General features: G+C 33.3%; 1 protein-coding gene across 3 annotated transcripts in view; it reads left to right on the top strand.

Annotated features, from left to right (window-relative positions):
* LOC118193485 (salivary peroxidase/catechol oxidase-like) overlaps positions 1 to 10,634 on the top strand; it is a 108,988-nt gene extending 98,354 nt beyond the window's left edge. For all 3 annotated transcript variants that reach the window (XM_035364593.2, XM_035364599.2, XM_035364590.2), the window contains one exon: positions 1,067 to 10,634. In XM_035364593.2, the coding sequence (XP_035220484.1) occupies positions 1,067 to 1,130 (64 nt within the window). In that variant the 3' untranslated portion in view covers positions 1,131 to 10,634. The remainder of the gene's footprint in view (positions 1 to 1,066) is intronic.
* The last annotated feature ends 6,386 nt before the right edge of the window (positions 10,635 to 17,020 follow it).

Raw genomic sequence — 17,020 nt, 5'->3', positions numbered from 1 at the left:
GAATCATCATACACTACGTTTTAGTTTGGGCGCCACTGTAGAGTCGTTAGATTATTTTGATACGACAGACGTGAAAAATTAGCAATGCCCTCTTCTCCGTGACTCGAACCTGGAGTTCCTGAATACGTGCTGAGTGTATGACCGTTACACCACGAAAGCAGGAATAAAGGAGCGAGAGAATGCCTTATAAGCAACAGAATTCTGTTGACCTTTAGAATAAAACTATAGACGGCAAATTTTGTTTAGGGCTACATAAGCGAAATTTCTTTCTCATTCGCAAAGAGCTAAGCAAAATGAAAACCTAATTAGCACATTGATATCTTAAGTATATTATTAAATATAATATATATATATATCAAGCAAAGCGGTAATAACAATTTTGGTCAAGAAAACATCTTGCGCAATATGCTGCAAAATAAGTAAAAAATAAAAATTGTAGAAAGCTGGCCTAAAAGTTACCAAGAGCTGCTGCTCCAAAAGGTTAAAGACGTTTTCAAAAATTAATACACATGAAAAGCAAATCATTAGACATGTAAAACATAAATACAATAAAATTAAATAACAGAAAAAGTTAAAAAGTAAGCGGAAAATGGTAAATTAGCCCAATTCGACATCCAAACAGGCTTTTCAAGGGAAATTTCAATTATTTGAACGTCGAATCAAGCTAACCCCATTACGCGTTTCGCCGAAACAGACAATTGAAACTTTTTCGCTAAAAAATTTTTTGTCAAAGTGTCTTGGAAATTTCAATAGTCTCAATTCTCTGTTCCAATTTCCCGACGCGTCCGCTCAGAAAGACACATTAAGGTGTTAAAATATGTAAATCAAAATCAAACTTTCTAAATCTAGTCTAAAATTAAAATCAAAACGAAAATAAATAGCGATGAGCTATTAGTCCTAAAAATACAAATATATTCGGGCTGGGCCTGCAAGCTTAAAGATTAACAATTTAATTTTTAAAAACTGTAGATTTTATGAAACTGTAAGAAATATATTATATAGTATTTGAAATTATGTTTCTATTTATAAATTATATTTTTTAAACTCTTTTTTTTTCTTTTAAAAGGAATCCAGTGATGAAGTGCTCTGAAATACCCGAAGTCAATCTCAAGGTATGGACTGGAGTTTGAGAAGCGTTTAATTCTATATGGGGTTTTCTGTACACATTAACAGTGCATTTATGTTAAAACGACAACTGAGCAGATAACTCATCGACTCAGTTGCCTGAAAAACACATGCGTCTGACACTCGACTGAAAATTACCTCATCATCAACATTATCATTCTCCTGCCTTTTTAGTTTGGTAGCATTTCGTATATGACTGCCATTATGTTTATATTATTAAAGAAAGTTACAAAGATAATGATTCTTTACAATAGTTAATGCTATACAAAATCTGTACATGTCTGTGTTATTCAAATACAAGAAATAAAATATAATTATTCATATATATACAAAATAATGAAGATATGTACAGTAAATATTTTGTGTTCAAAAACTAATAACTCACTTCGGCAGTTTAAATTACAAATACAGGGTCAGCCTAGGAGAAAAAGACACTTTGAAAGTTTTATAGAAACAAGATTTTTAATGACATGACTAAGATAATTAATACGATTAGAAGAAGATGTCCTAAATTTACAGGAACATTCTGTAAATTCTCCAAGCATGATTCTTTTATAACATGACAGATGTCAATGCGATAGTGAAGTTGTTTCCAACCACGTTTTGACATCTACATGACAACAGTCGCAGCAGTAGGTGCTGTAGTGCGTTCTTTAATATCAACTAAACCTTTAGGAAGGGCAGAAACAAAAACGTATCCATAATGTATCCCCAAAAGAAGTAATCATATGACCTCAGAATTTCTGAACAGCACAATATTATCATAACCGCGGGAGAAGCTTCCCTTATTGGACCAATATTAATAGCTGCCTCTGAGAATCAAATATCGAATTCTGTTGTTTTGAGAAAATTTCACTGTCGATTTGTAATCCACGAGAAAATTGCTGTTTAATTTTATTTTCGTAATATTGAAAACTAAGGTGATATGCAGAAACATTTCAGTGTCCTATTAATTAAATTTCGAATGAATATGAATACGTTGCAATGAAGTTTTTAAAGTAATTTTGCCATTTTGATCGAAGAAGCAACTTTATTAATCAAACTTGCAGAATAACTGAAAAAATTTCAAGCGCATGAATTTTCCAAGTACGGATATTTTACGCGCGAGGTTTCTTTATATTTCTTATTGGTATTGTGTTGGTAGCAATACGTTACAATCTTAAATTCTTCCCTCACCGGAAAATTTTCCAACAATTTTTTTTTCCAATTCTATGGAACTTTTAAGACAAATTGTAAGTTTAAATACATTAAAATTGTTTACAAGACAAAACTGCTCAAACATACCTGTAACAAATATAATTAGATACCAGACCAAGTCGGTTCAAGTGCTTTTCAAGCAAGCATTTTAAATAAACATACAAAATTTAATATTCTGGTATTAGAAAAATTTAAAGAATGAATTTTTAAACTTCCTATAATATTTCCTATATATTTAGCTGCGAGATGTTTCGATACAACGACTTAAACGGTCAGAATTTTGATGGTGCTTCACGATTCTCTGCGCAACTTCATAATTAAAGTGTTGTAAGAACAAAGCTCATCGTAATAGTCTAGGACTAGTCCCAGTGCTTTTATCCAACCACATTAAAGGATCATGATCAGTCTGAATGATGAACTAATGAGTTCCATCTAGGTAGAATTTTTAACTTAGCACTCTCCATTTCGATTGTACTTTATTTATGTTCAGTAGGTGAAACCATTTTGCTAAGAAATATTATTAGGTGTTCTTCACCTTTATAATTTATCTGTGATATTACAACGCTAATACCAATATTCGAAGCATCGCAGTAAACGATAAATGGATGAGAAACTTTCGGACTGTATAAGACTGGATTTTCTGTTAACCGTTTCTTGAGTTCATCAAAAACGTTTTGGCAGTCATCAGTCCAGTTTATGGTTTAATTGCAACATTTTCCTTTTAACAAATCTGTCAGTGATGCAGAAGTCACAGAAAATTCAGAAATATACCTTCGATAATATCCCGCCAAGCTCTAAAAATGACCGTATCTGTCTTTTCGTGGTAGTTTTAAGGAAGTTTTTTATGGCTTGGATTTTTACTTCTGCTGGTCTTCTTTGACCTCGTCCTATATGGCCTAGATAATTGACGGTTAAATGAGCAAATTGACATTTCGAAGACATAATATGCAGTTTAGGAATTTTAATCTTCTCTAAAACAATTTCTAGGGGCTTCAAATGGTTTTCCCAGGTTTGCTAGAATACTGAGACATCGCCAATGTAGGGTACAGCAAATTCATCACTGTTTCTTAATAATCCTGCCATCAAACGGCTAAAACCATATTGTGCATTTTTTATCCCGAATGCTAACCTTAAGGGTTTAAATATGCCAAATTTGTCACAAAAGCAGACTAACTCTGGGCTCTTTTAGTTAGTGGGATCTGCCAATAACCTGGAGTAAGATCTAGAGCAATTATAAATCTGGCAGATGACACTTTGTCTGCTAAATGTTCAACGGTTTACAAGAGAAAATACTGTGTTCTAGTTGCCTTATTCAACCGACCGTAATCAATACATGGTCTTGCCTCTTATCCAGGAACTTCAACCAGTATGAGTAGCTAGGTAAAATCCGATTCAACTGGTTCTATTACTTTGACTTTAATCACCTTTCTTATTTCAGTTTTTAAAATATCGGTTTGTCTGACAGACATCCGATAAGGTTTTTGCGCATCTAGATCTATCTGCTTATAGTTCAAAAGGATGTTCCGTACGATCAGTATATCTTAGTTCGTTAGAGATAACATAGGAATACTTGTATATCAGCTGATTTAAATCTTTTCCTTGATTTTCAGATAATAGGGAATTTAACTGGATGCCTGGCAAAACTTCAGACATTTCAGTATCTGAGCTGTAATTTAGACTCGTATTTCATCTTCATAGTCGTTTATCCTGTCTCCTAATCACAGCAAGTTTATATTTTCTGCTGGTTGAAATTACGGTTTCAGCATATTAATGTGGTACACCTAAGTTTCATTTTCTTGGGAAACTAGACTAAATAATTTGTCTCATAAATTGTCATAATTTTTAACTAGTTTTCCAGGACTTATCCACTTAACTGATAATTTGTTTGGCTTCGAAGGAGCTACAACTAGAATTAAGTCTCCTTGAAATTTTCTACCGTTTTGCGATCATACCAAAGTTGTTGCCTTTCTTTTGCTTCTTCCATATGCTGAACAGCGAATTCTTAGCATAGCCTCATTCAATTCATTAGTTGAAAAACATAGTCCTCTACCCTATTTTCTTTCTATTGTTTACCAGATTATTTTTCAAACAATAGCATAACTGAAGTTCTTAAGTTTCTGCCCTGAATAATTCTGCTGGCCAGAAACCTGCACAATCGTGAATAGTGGTTCGGAGAGCAAATAAAGACCAATGTAAGATTTTATCTCCGTACGGACCAGATTCTAGACCTAGGACTCGAAATACGCTTTTTAAAGTTCTAGGCACTATTCTCTCTACAGGATTGTTTTGTGGGTGGTAAACAGATCTTCTTACAACTTTTAATTCCAGACTTTCCTAAGAAATAAGATGTCAGGGCACTCACAAAAGATATAGTTTGGTAAGTCTGTAGCTCTTTTGGAAACCCCATTAGACTAAAAACTTGAAAGAAATCATCAACAATCGGGGTTGATCAACAATTTGCGACAGATGATGCACCGATACATTTTGAAGACATGCAGACTGCAGTTATAAAAAATACTTTATTTCCTTAAGGTGTCAAGGGTAGAGGCCCACAAACGTCAACATTTATTTTTGAAAATATTTCGGTGATAACAAGGATAATCTTCAGAGACGATTTCTTTTTATCTTGCGGCTTTCCAACTCTTTGACATTTGTCACAAGTTTTAACAAATTTCTCGACAACTCTATAACAGTTAAGGCAACAAAATGTTTTGAATAATGCATCTTTTTTGTCTTTCTTGCAACAAGATCAGTTGCTGTTTCTTCATAACAAATAGTCATCAATTGTTTCCGATATTTATTAGGAACAATAATCAATAGTCGTGTTCCTTCACGATCTTCCTTTTTAAAAAAGAGCATTTGACCTTTCAACATATATTTCGTACCTTTAACAGATTTAGTTTAGCTTCTTCATAAAGTGGCTTCAATTCAATGCTCTCCTTCCGTTCTTGCTTAGCCTTTCTCTCAAAATTTATCAAAAATGGTCCCATTTCATCATTTTATTTTTATCAAAGTTTGGAGTAATTTGTGAAAACTAGATTTTATTTCTTGATTCTACTGCATTTGCTGTTTATTCTTTAGCTCCTATGTCTTTGATTTTCCAACTCAAGCCGCTTTATTTCTAATTCATATGCCCTTGCTTTTGGAGCCATGTTTTCTTCTTTCGTTGCCTAGACAAAACGTTCTCAATCCGCAATTATTAGCTTTAGAATTGATTTAACGCATTCCTCATTGTAAGATTGACTCTGAGTGATTAATTTTTAATTTCTGGGACCTTAATAGTGAGCGGCACTTCTTCACCTAATTCTTCAGCTACTTCTATTAAATCTTGTTTTCTACACTTGGCAACAAATGACACTTTTTTAAACAGAAAGTAAGAACATATAGCGAATTTGAGTTTCAGAAAGCAGCACTTCCTTTTACTCTGTAGCACGTGAAGAACATCAGTAAAATTAAAAGACGAAAGTAAAAGTCAGGTGACCGCCATCAGCCGACGAAAAAGGTGAGTTTCTAGTCGAAGGTCCAAATATGTAAACTGAAGAATCTAGTATGAGTAAAAAATGTTAAGGATGGAGAATGTCAAATGGATATTTGTGCTTTCACTTTGGGAAATGGATAACATCTAAGAGAGTTGATGCAGTTGTTAGGATGAGTGAGAACTGAATAGAAGAAATTTCTGGCAAGTTTTTTAATATAATCTTGAATTGTATCTACTTTGAGATCATGGTGGATATATGAATTTGGAATGAACCATGGCGCGCTGATAATCTCTCCGAGTGCTTTGTTTTGAAGAACTTGGATGTGTTGAAGGAGAGTTTTTTTGAAACAGAAAAACTCTCGGACAGCGTATCAAAATTAATTTTAAAAGGCTTTTAGTCAATATTTAAAAATTCAAATCAACTTGCTCAACCTAACTTTTTTTTTAATTAAGAAGTTCAGATGTGACACAAAGTACTTTTATAAAACACTCAGTACAATAAAAAATATATTCTTTCTGTTCTATAAAAATCTGCAAAGCTTACTCTTAATAAATTCTACTGAAGTAAATTTTAAAATATTTAAGCCTCTAACTTGATTCACACAACAAAATTCTTCATTTGGTACTCTAACACAAGGCTAAAATTTTAAATGGAAATCTAATATTACATAATGATTATCCTACTCTAATACAAGAGCTCAAATTTATTCCTACAACAAAATACTTTTGTGATTTGGGACTCTAAGGATCCGTGCAGATGGTGGCATAAATGTCATAAATGGTTTAAGCCAAGCTTCATTGCTAGGTATCCAGACCTTGCTTACATCACAAAAACTAGTTTAGAGGTTTTGGCGTAGTCGACAAATCAGCGAGAAATCTGTAGACACAATACTCCGCAGGCGCAAATTTAGCTTCTCTAATTTGCTACGGCTTACACCTTGTCTCACAGGTGTTACGGAACTCCCGTATCTTATGATTATGCCTCTATGACATTTATACCACCGGTCTGAACGGAATCTAATACAACAGCTCAAATTTGAGAATAGAACTATTATAATACCAATGTAATAATTTGCCACTCTAATACAAGAGCTAAAATTTTATAATATAAATATTCTAAAATTAAATAAATTTGCCACTCTAATATAAGAGCTCAAATTTGAAAAGAACATCCTAATCACGCTAATTATTTTGACACTTTAGTCCAAGAGCTCAAACTTAGAGTATCGTACTGAACTTAGCTCAAACTTAGATTATCGTAGTTGAATTCAATAAAATGAAACATTTTCATATAAAAATGGCACTGTATTTATAAAAAATTCATACTCGCTCGTCCTGTATTCCTTTTATTTTTAAATAAACTTCGATTTCAGTTTTCGATCTCAGCGACTACCACCAGGTATACATATTTTTTATATATTTGTAATGAAGGTTTTAAAGAAATCTCACCATTTTCATAGAACAACCAACTTTATTAGTCAAACTTACAGAATAACTGAAAAATATTTTAAGCGCGTGCGTCTTCCAAGTATAGATATTCTATGCTCGAGATTTCTTTACATTTTTACTGGTATTGTGTTGGTAGCGTAGCAAGGCAAATACGTTACAATGTATTATTATATGCTGTGTAAAACTTCAGAAAAGAAATTCGTGTTTTTCTTTTTTTATGAAGCATTACGTGAGCGAATTTTGCAATAGAAGATCATTGGTCCGTTTTAAAAGCCACTCCCATGGCTGTGATCACAATTACTATACTACAAGGTATAGTTTTCGACAAAGGTCAACCAGGGTGGTTGACCTTGGTCGTCCTGCTTCAAAGCAAGGTTTGTTTAACGGTGTCAAACACCAAGGTGCCTGGGTGCGAAACCCTACCCCTAAACAAATTAAACGGAAAGTTACGAATTAAATTCTGCCAGTAACTTGGATCAATTATCTTAAATAATGATTAAATATTAATTATTTTTTTAATTTAGTGCTGAGATGGTGCATAATTCATGAGGTAAATGATAATCACCCAATGCGTGTAAGTGATAACATATTTACACCAAAGATATAATAAATACACAACCAAACACGAATTCTACATAAATGTAAATGCAACACAAAACTTATAACACGTTCAAGAACAGCACATAACACATTAATTTTCTGTCACAACGCTAGGATTCAAAACTGACATTGATTCTTTTTTTGTTGTTGTTAGTCATACTTACAGTTACTCAATTATAGTTGAAGCTTCTGATTTCAGAGTTTGAGATATTTATCATTTAAACATGGACTTTTCTGGCCAATTGCTAATAGAAAGTGTGGAGTTCAGCTTCTCATGGATAACATTGTTTCGCACATACCAGGGTGCTTTGGTAATTTGACGTAGAATAGTTCTGCGCTGTTTGAAACTGTTTTCTGTTTCTTCGACAAGAGTAAACTTAGACTGCATAATATAGCGCGGGACACAGAATAGATTTATAAATAACTTCTTATCTGTAGGAAGAAAGCCGTTTTGAGTAATTAAGGAGTAAAGTTTAGCTTTACGTACTGGAAACTTCTGAATAGTAGCATGTATGTGTGGAAACCATATGAGGATCTGTCCAAGAAAAGTAACCTGCTTAACCAAGGGCAGAGTATTCCCATAAAATTGAAGGTTCTTGCCCATATTTTTATTCCTCGTAAACATTACTGCAGTTGAGGTCTCTAGTACTTGTATGCGGTTTTAAAGGTACCAAATGGCTGGAGTTAGAAATGCACTTTATGCAAAGATCGCTGTGTCATTCAGCGTATCTTTTAAGTGTAGTGTTGGGTGTGCAAGGAATATCTTTCGCATAAATATTTAATAATGTGGGCCCAACAGGGACCCATGTTGGACGCCTGCTAAAATAGCTCGACTGGTAGAATATATGTTTGAAATATAAATGACAAAGTGTTAACCTGTTAGGTGGGACTTAACTATGCATGTAATGTAATCTGAAAAGCCCATATTGTGCATTTTGTAAATTAATGCACTTGTTCAAAGCAAGCGAAGGCTTTGGGATGTAGAGTTTCCCTTATTTTGCATAGCAAATTTATTTTAAGTTTGATACCTTTCCTGAACTCCTCAATTTTCCCTAGCATTTCCTCGTCAGGATGTAAATTTAAAGTTAAATGAAGTGAGTATTTAAACGGGTGAATCTGTAAGTTTAATTCCGAATGTGTTTTCGCTAGCCGGCGCACGTTTCGTTGCTATCTCACTATTACGCTTGTACGCATCTTGGCCATTTCGGATTATCGTCACGCTTGTTAAGTTTTTGTTGAGTCAACCTGTTAGACGTAACGTAACGTGAACGTGCTAATCCAGCAATATTGTATTTCAGATTTGAATTGATTTATATTCTACGTTTAAGTTTCACCGCAAGTTGACGGTGTTTTTGTAAAGCACGAAGATCGTGCCTTTCTATTATTTGTTGGAATTACATAAAGGGTGATTTTCACCCTTCTTCTGAGCTGGTACTTCATTTACGCTTGTGGGAGAATTCGCCAGGTTCACTGTCGGATATAATTTAGTTCATTTGGAATAGGAGAGACAGATCTTACAAGCTATGTCGATAAATAGGCCTCCTGTGAATTTCTTGGTTTGAAAGCCTTCAGACATATGCTTAACAATCCTATAATGCAAGGTTTCTCCCAATTCTGTCGGTAAAATGACGTCTCTTAGCAGATGGATAAGATATGCCATTTTCTTGTGCGTCGTATAGAGGAAGGTTTGATTTTGAAAGAGCATAATCTTATTTGTTTACTGACCTTGGTTGCGAAATTAGTTTGTATTAGTTTTTACATCCGAACTTTATGGGGGCGCAACATGCCACAGCCGAGTTCTAAACTGTTGAAAAGTCAATCCAGTGAGGGGTGTCTAGAATGATGCTGGGCAACAATAATACAATTTGCTCTTGAATGCTGAAGCACATACTAAAAGATTTTTCTACCTAATTGGACTGCCGTAAACAGCGTTTGAGGAAGTCATAAACTTGAAGACTTCCCGTGTAAAATTGTACCAAATGCTTTCTGATGAAAACAAAGTACGTTTTGATTTACAATTATTTAATCTATGCATTCCTGCAGTTTTATTGTTTGAAACAATCTTATATTTGCTTTTTCAAGATTCGTAGTACGTTTAAGAAAACAAGACAAGAAAAATTTTTTTTCGTTTTTTTATTACATCTGTTTTTCGAAATTTTGCCTGGCTATAGGAATTACAGCACATTTTACATATATTTCTGAGATTTCCGTAATATAATGATGAAGGTAATTTCCTTAAATTACATCAGTCTTATTTTCAATTCCGTCGCTGTGTAACCCTTCAGTATGACTTTCTTTTTGGAAAGAAATTTTGAAAAAGTGGTATACAGAATTCTAGTAACGTAACAAAATGGAATATATTTTTAATTCACAACATTTAAAAAAATGTACAATTTTATGTTTATTGTGAGTCTTATCAGAGCACAAGAGCTGATTTGAAATAAGCTGACTTGCTTGCTTTTAAATTAATGTCATTACTTTTAAACCTAATTAGTCACCTAAATGTTTTTAAAAACAATAACTTTAGTGACTGTGTAAAATATGGGATGGGTACATCATGCGATGCTATACGTGTATTTTGTTTAAAAACTTTATTTATAAATTATGTAATTTTTCTTGTACACTGCATTTGTAAACTTGTTTCATTTGCTAATGTGGTTGTTCCCATGAATACAGGAAAGGACTTACTTACTTTGTTATTAATCAATTTTGAGAGTATTTTCTCATAACTACCATACAGTCACTGAAATATTCTTTAAATAAATGGTTCATGTGAATGTTATAAGTATACATTATTTTATTTTAAGTTGTTTTTGTGAACGAAACAATTTCAACATAATGAATCAGAGTACAAAATTTAAAAGTAATAATGATTCGCAATTTAACTTATGGAAGAACATAGCTAACAATGTTAAAAAAAAATCTTCTATATTTTATCATTTACCCATTCTAGTCGGTGGCAGTGGCGTAACTAGAACTTTAAGGCCTCTATGCAAAAAATAATTCTTGGCCTGCCTCCCCAATAAATTTACAGTACTAACCCCCTTCCCCAAAAATCGAGGTTTCCAGAAGCCAACATTTTGATAATGAATTTATCAGATCAGGATTTAAAATCTGATTTGGACACACATGACTTCCATATATCGCTTATTAAATTATACACACTTTTTTGCTGCATTTCATTTAAAATTATTTCCTCGAATAATTTATAAAATTTTTATTTTATTTAAAATTATTCGAGGAAATAATTTTAACTTTATTACCCGATCCCTCAAGGCAACCTGAAAATGACATCAAAAATTGCAAATTATGAATTAAATATCCCAGTCATACGGAATTCAAACTTCTAATTTATTTTTTCATAACGACTATAAAAATTTTCCAAGTATAGGAATCGGGAAATTAAATTTCGTTATTTGTCGAGAATTATGTTTTTTTTTTTTTAAATTTGACATGGCCAAAAGATTTTTCGCCACTTAAAAAACTTCTGTAATGGGAGGATATAACTACGACCAACGATTTCCTAAAATAAAGGCCGGGTAATGAAGCGAATATAATGTAAATATATACTAGCAATTGTAATAAAAAAGAAAAGTTCACAAATGGATATTACAGCACCTCCCATGTGCAAAATTTCAACGCTGTACGGTTAGTCGGTTTTGAGTTATGCGATGCATATATGTATGTGCATGCACACGTACGTACACGCGAACATACAAATGTCCAGAAAAAAAATCTCTTTTGAGCCCATTTTACAATCCTTTGTGGAAAAAAGTCCTTTATTCTGTCTGTATGTACAGACGTCACTCCCCCCCAAAAAAAAATAATAACCAAATGGATTCGGTTTGGTTTATGCGATTACGACAAAGTCTCGCGGGCTATCTTTCTAAGGAAAAAGATGCCTTCGTGGAGGTCTTTCTAAGGGTAACTGGCTTGTACACGTTGCACATGGGAAAAACTACGAAGGCCCGTGCAACCAGGCCATTCATGGAATTCGAACCTCGGACCGAACTGCCAGTGTTCAGCGACATTACTGCTCGGCCGCTGGTGGGCCCCAGATGGATTCGAGAACATTCAAAATTGGATATTTAATCGTGAAATATGATAACCAAATTTTTTCGCGATTAGGATACTTTCTTTACTTCGTACCAAAAAAAAAAAAAAAAAAAAAAAAAAAAAAAAAATTTAATTTCATCCAAAAGCTTTGTTTTTAAACAAATACTACTTAAATAATCAACTAACTCATTTTATGTTGCAGAATTCTTCTATTTAACAGTGCTTGAGAGCATTTTTATAACGTCATTCATCACAATGTCATATTCTTCCAATTTGACATCAGATCAAAGATTAGCTATGTATGTAAACATTTTTATTTTTTGCTAAAATTGTCTGAATTTCATCTCTCTAAAATTAACTGAAATTGATTTCCTCTTTTACAGATTTTTCCAATATTTGGTCAATACAGTTATTTGTTTCCCAATTTTCTTTTCAATACAGCTTGCAATATGATAAGAACTTCTCTCGCGCTTTTCTTTTCTTTTCTTATGGGTAATGTTTGCCAGTGTTGTATTCCTGTTGACCATATAAGAATTTCTGGATAATGACCAAAATCGGATGGATATCTTTCATTTTTTACATCTCTAAAATCGGTTGGAATACTGTCTGACCTTTCATCACTGTTTATGACTGTAGCTGAAATATTTTCTGATAGTTCGCCTTCTTCAATGATTTCAGTCGAAATATTTTCTGGTACATTTTTAATTCTTAAAATTATATTCGAATAGTCTGATGCCACATTTTAATGTTCGCAAATTTCTGATGGTTGTTCCTGTGAGCTCAAAGTTGATGTCTGATATTCTTCTTGACTAGAATTTTCAACTTTGAAATGCTGATCAGCAGTTTTGATTTTCTTCATTCCCCATTCAAAGGCATCGCATAATTCTTTTTTCTTCTTTCTGTTTTGCTCCCCATTCAAAGCTTTCTTCTCAATGTTATAAGATTTTTTAAAGTTCTAGTTTATAAATAAAAAGGCGTTTAAGTAGAGTAAATCATTTAATTCATCATTTAATAAATTAAGAAGAAACGTTTAATAGTACCATTCAGTATTTTATGCCTATTTTAAAGCAGTGTATTCTGTATCGTTTAAAATTATAAGCAATTTATTTCCAATTTTTACTTTCATTTCTAATCTAAGCATTAGTTTAAATAATTTATTTACTCTTAACATTCGATTATCTATCATCTGCGCGAGCTAAAATTAAGGCAGTCCATCAATACAGCAAGTTCCCACAAGTGACCAAATGATTAAGACCACTGAACAGTATTAGTTCATCCTAGGTACGAAACTTAGAGAATGGTCTAATTGCATAAACATAAATGCTGTTTTTTTCAGTTTTTCTAAGCAAGTAAATACGAGTTACTTTCTGTCAGAGATCATTCTTTCCACTAGGCAAATAGCGCTCTCGCCCTTTAATATAATCGACTTATGAACAAACAGCATGTCATCTTCGCGAGTCTATAAGGAAAACAATATTTAGACTAGAAATCGCTCTTTTCATCTTTCACAACTTTCAAAAATATAAATAAAAAATTTAACGGAAATTTAGCAAGAAATAAATAAGTCAATTAAGTTACACTTCATGTTTTTCTTTAAATAAACGCACACATAATTTTGCTTCGTAAAACAAAATATGATATTAATGTTCTCCAGAAATGCCTAACTATACTATAACTATAAATTTTGTAGTGCAGTTTTTAACTTTTGCTAGAAACATTTTAACCTATCAGTTATTGAATTAGAGAAGAAATAATAATGTAATTTTAATACATGATTTATATTATTTTTCCTATTTAGGTAAGTCCTAGAGTTCCTTTATGTTAATTAACTAGTTATTTTATGATTTAGACCTTTACTGTCATTTTTTCTTTCCGTTTCCATGCCAGAATGCAAATTAGTTCACGTGTCCTTTAGATGAGGTTTTTAGATTATAGAACGGAGCGCGTTCTGTCTCGCGAAGACAGATTACCAGGTTGCTGGATTAAATAAGATTTATTGTATTCGGCCTTCCATGGTAATCGCCGATATTGAATCTCCACGCCATTTCATTTTTAAATTTTCTTACAATTTGATGCTGAGGAAATCGCTAAACACCTTAAAGGAGGAAAGTTTTAATACATTAACTGTTTTTAAAGCAAAGAAAAAAATTAATAATTAATATACATAACATTTGTGCGGATAACCTTTATAATGTACCATATATAGAAGTTAAACAAAAAAATTAAATACAAACATTAACTGCTTGAATATTCGAATAAGATTTCATTATCATAAAATTAAGTACACGAAGACTAGTATTGAAATTAATGCTCGTCAGAATTATAAACTATTTCAATCTGACAGACGAGAAAAAGTGAAAAACTGTGAAAGAAATAGGAAACATGAATAGAAAGCAAGGAAGAGGAGAGATGATTTTAACCTTTTTTTAACTTTTAGTCGGGATTAAACCATTATCGCAATGATCAAGCTTTAAAATAAGAATTGGTCTACAGTGCGCAAGAAAAGTAGTAATTCTTACCCTTAGCCAACTCACTCTTTTTGCAAAAGTCTGTTCCTAGTTATCACTTGAAAGCTCTCCTGTAGTTGTTGTTACTTATGCTCAGTTGCCGTAACATCAGCCCAAGCCCACGAAATTCCCCATGGCAAGGAGCGCTAGTTTACGCCTGCCGTTGGCAACAGGCTTGAGCACTTTACAGGTGGCAGTGCAATTTTGCTCAGTTCCACCCCCAATTTCGATGGAGAGCACCCCATTACCGTTACACTGCAGAAAAAGACTGCTGACCCTCAAGCTATTTTAACAGCTTCACAGCATAATATCCTCTTCGCAAAAGCTGTCTACTCCCCGCTACGCCACTTCTGGGAAGCCAGGCAGAGCAGATTGCCTGTGGTCATGTCTAAAACCAATTATTCACTTAGTACCTTAGTTTCTAATTTCGATCATCATTCTCTGTCTGGTACTTTTTCGACTCATTTCAAGGAAGTCCTGCCAAAGCATTGTTTGATAAGCAAAGAGATGAGTAAGTTGAGTGCAAGTCTACTTAAAGTGCTATCTGAATCTATGTCATCTTTTTAAGTTCAACTTCGCTAAGTAACATACACAAAAAAATCTTTACACTTATTGAATCTTAGATGTAAAGCCATATTAATCTCCATGGAAAGTACTGCTGAAGTGTTGCTCGAGTGGAACGGGGTGCTTTCCTACCCTCTCCCCTATCTCCAAACCACACGGACTTTTAGCTCGCCGCATATTTAGAGTGCCGCCATGCCGCACCGACACTATACATTTACAAACATCCATACCTTCCATCTCCGGGATTCGAACATGGGTCCTTCGGCAGTCAGCAACTCTAACCACTATACCGTTTGGACGGCGAAAGCTATCCTCTAGAGGGGAATCAAAATAAAAGCTTTTCTGCTTTGCATTCAGTTGAAGTTTTGGTGTATGTAACACTGAATTCAGCTTTTTTGTCTGCTTCCAAGAGCCCCCTAACTGTGTAATATAACACAGACGGCCCCTGGAAATTTAAAAGAAGACGGATTCTATTTTATACATATATAGAGAGAGAGAGAGAGATAGTATTTATAAACGAATCCATCGTATTTTAAGTTTAAACATATAAATGTAATTCAGCAGGGCATTCAAGGGCCCCTATGCGATAGCCTTCTTTGCATACCCTTATTTACGCCACTGGTCAGTGAACAACAAATCCTGCCAAATGGACATAGGATTCTCTCCTGTTAGGCACATTATTGTTGGTACACAAATCGAATAATCCAGTCCATTCACAGCAAAGAAATTCTGGATTCGACTAAGAAACTAATATGCTGATAAAATGGATGTAAATTAAAGAATTCACTTTTGGTTATTTTTAGAATGTTCTAAGAATTGAAAACTTCAGAATGCATACTACTTTATGAAACTTGGAATGAATTTTAAATGCACCCTAAAATCTATAATCCGTTTAAGGCAGTGATAGCTAAACCATCGATCGCAAGCTACTAATAGCTCCTAGGGATATTTTTCGATAGATCCCGTTAACGATCCGTCTGGCTAACCTGAATTCTTCCACTGAGGGGGCGCTGACTGCTTGTGTCGTCCGCGCAACTGCCACTGTCAGCAGGACTAAAGAGAAGGGCTAGCTCATAGAGCGTTTCCCCCTGAAACAGGCAGTGAGGAGTGATGACGTGGCAATGATGCCACTGATCGCGGAGATGCAATTGACAACATAGAAATTAGCGTTTTAAATTTGAAGAACCAGCGTTTAAAATGAGCTGTGTGTGAAAGATAGCTATAATTTGGAAGAGAAAATGTTACTGCATTATGCATTTTACACTGAACATTACAAAATTTAATAGTACTTACTCAATTTTAAAATAATAGATAAAATGCGCTACTCTTAGCATAAAGTTCCTTTTTTTATTTGCAGGGATTTTTTTTCTTTAAATGCCTGTTTGTTTCTAATTATTTCTTTATCTGCATGTTAACTAAGAGAACTGTAAGATAACTATAATAACAGCTATTTAAAATTAATCGAAAAACAACCTTAAATTGGCATAGTTTTAAACATGTATGGTTATATACGGCAAAATTTCTGCTAATCTAAGTTTGAGTTTCAGCCTAATTGTAAATTTTACATTGGCATATATTTCTCCCGATTCAATATAATAACATATATTTTTTTAAATAATTTTGTAACTTAGGCTTACATCAATATTTCATTTAAATAAATACATGTAAGATTGTTATCTTAATTTAGACAAAACAACTTTACTCACAGTACCTAAAATAATTATTTAATTTTTCAAAAGTGGGGGTTAAGGGGGCAGGTCTTCTTATACCAATTACTTTAATATTATACTTTATATATATTTTATCTAGAATGCTAAGCTAGCACAAAATCGAATCAATAATAACAGAGGATACAATAAAAATAACTGTAATAATAACTTAGCAGAATTAGTTCTCATTTGAAATATGCTTTACGCTATTAACTTATAAAATGCCATCTAGAAATATTTCAAATCAATACATATTATGTATGCTTACTTGTACAGTCGCAATGCAACTACAAGTTGTTGAAACATTATTTATTGGCTGCCACATTCGAAGCAAT

The sequence above is a fragment of the Stegodyphus dumicola genome, chromosome 4, assembly GCF_044657685.1.
Source record: "Stegodyphus dumicola isolate Sdum_Otavi_A_Nest chromosome 4, ASM4465768v1".
Taxonomy (NCBI): Eukaryota; Metazoa; Arthropoda; class Arachnida; order Araneae; family Eresidae; genus Stegodyphus; species Stegodyphus dumicola.
The sequence above is the reverse complement of the archived record's forward strand: the minus strand, read 5'-3'. Positions and strand labels throughout refer to the sequence as shown.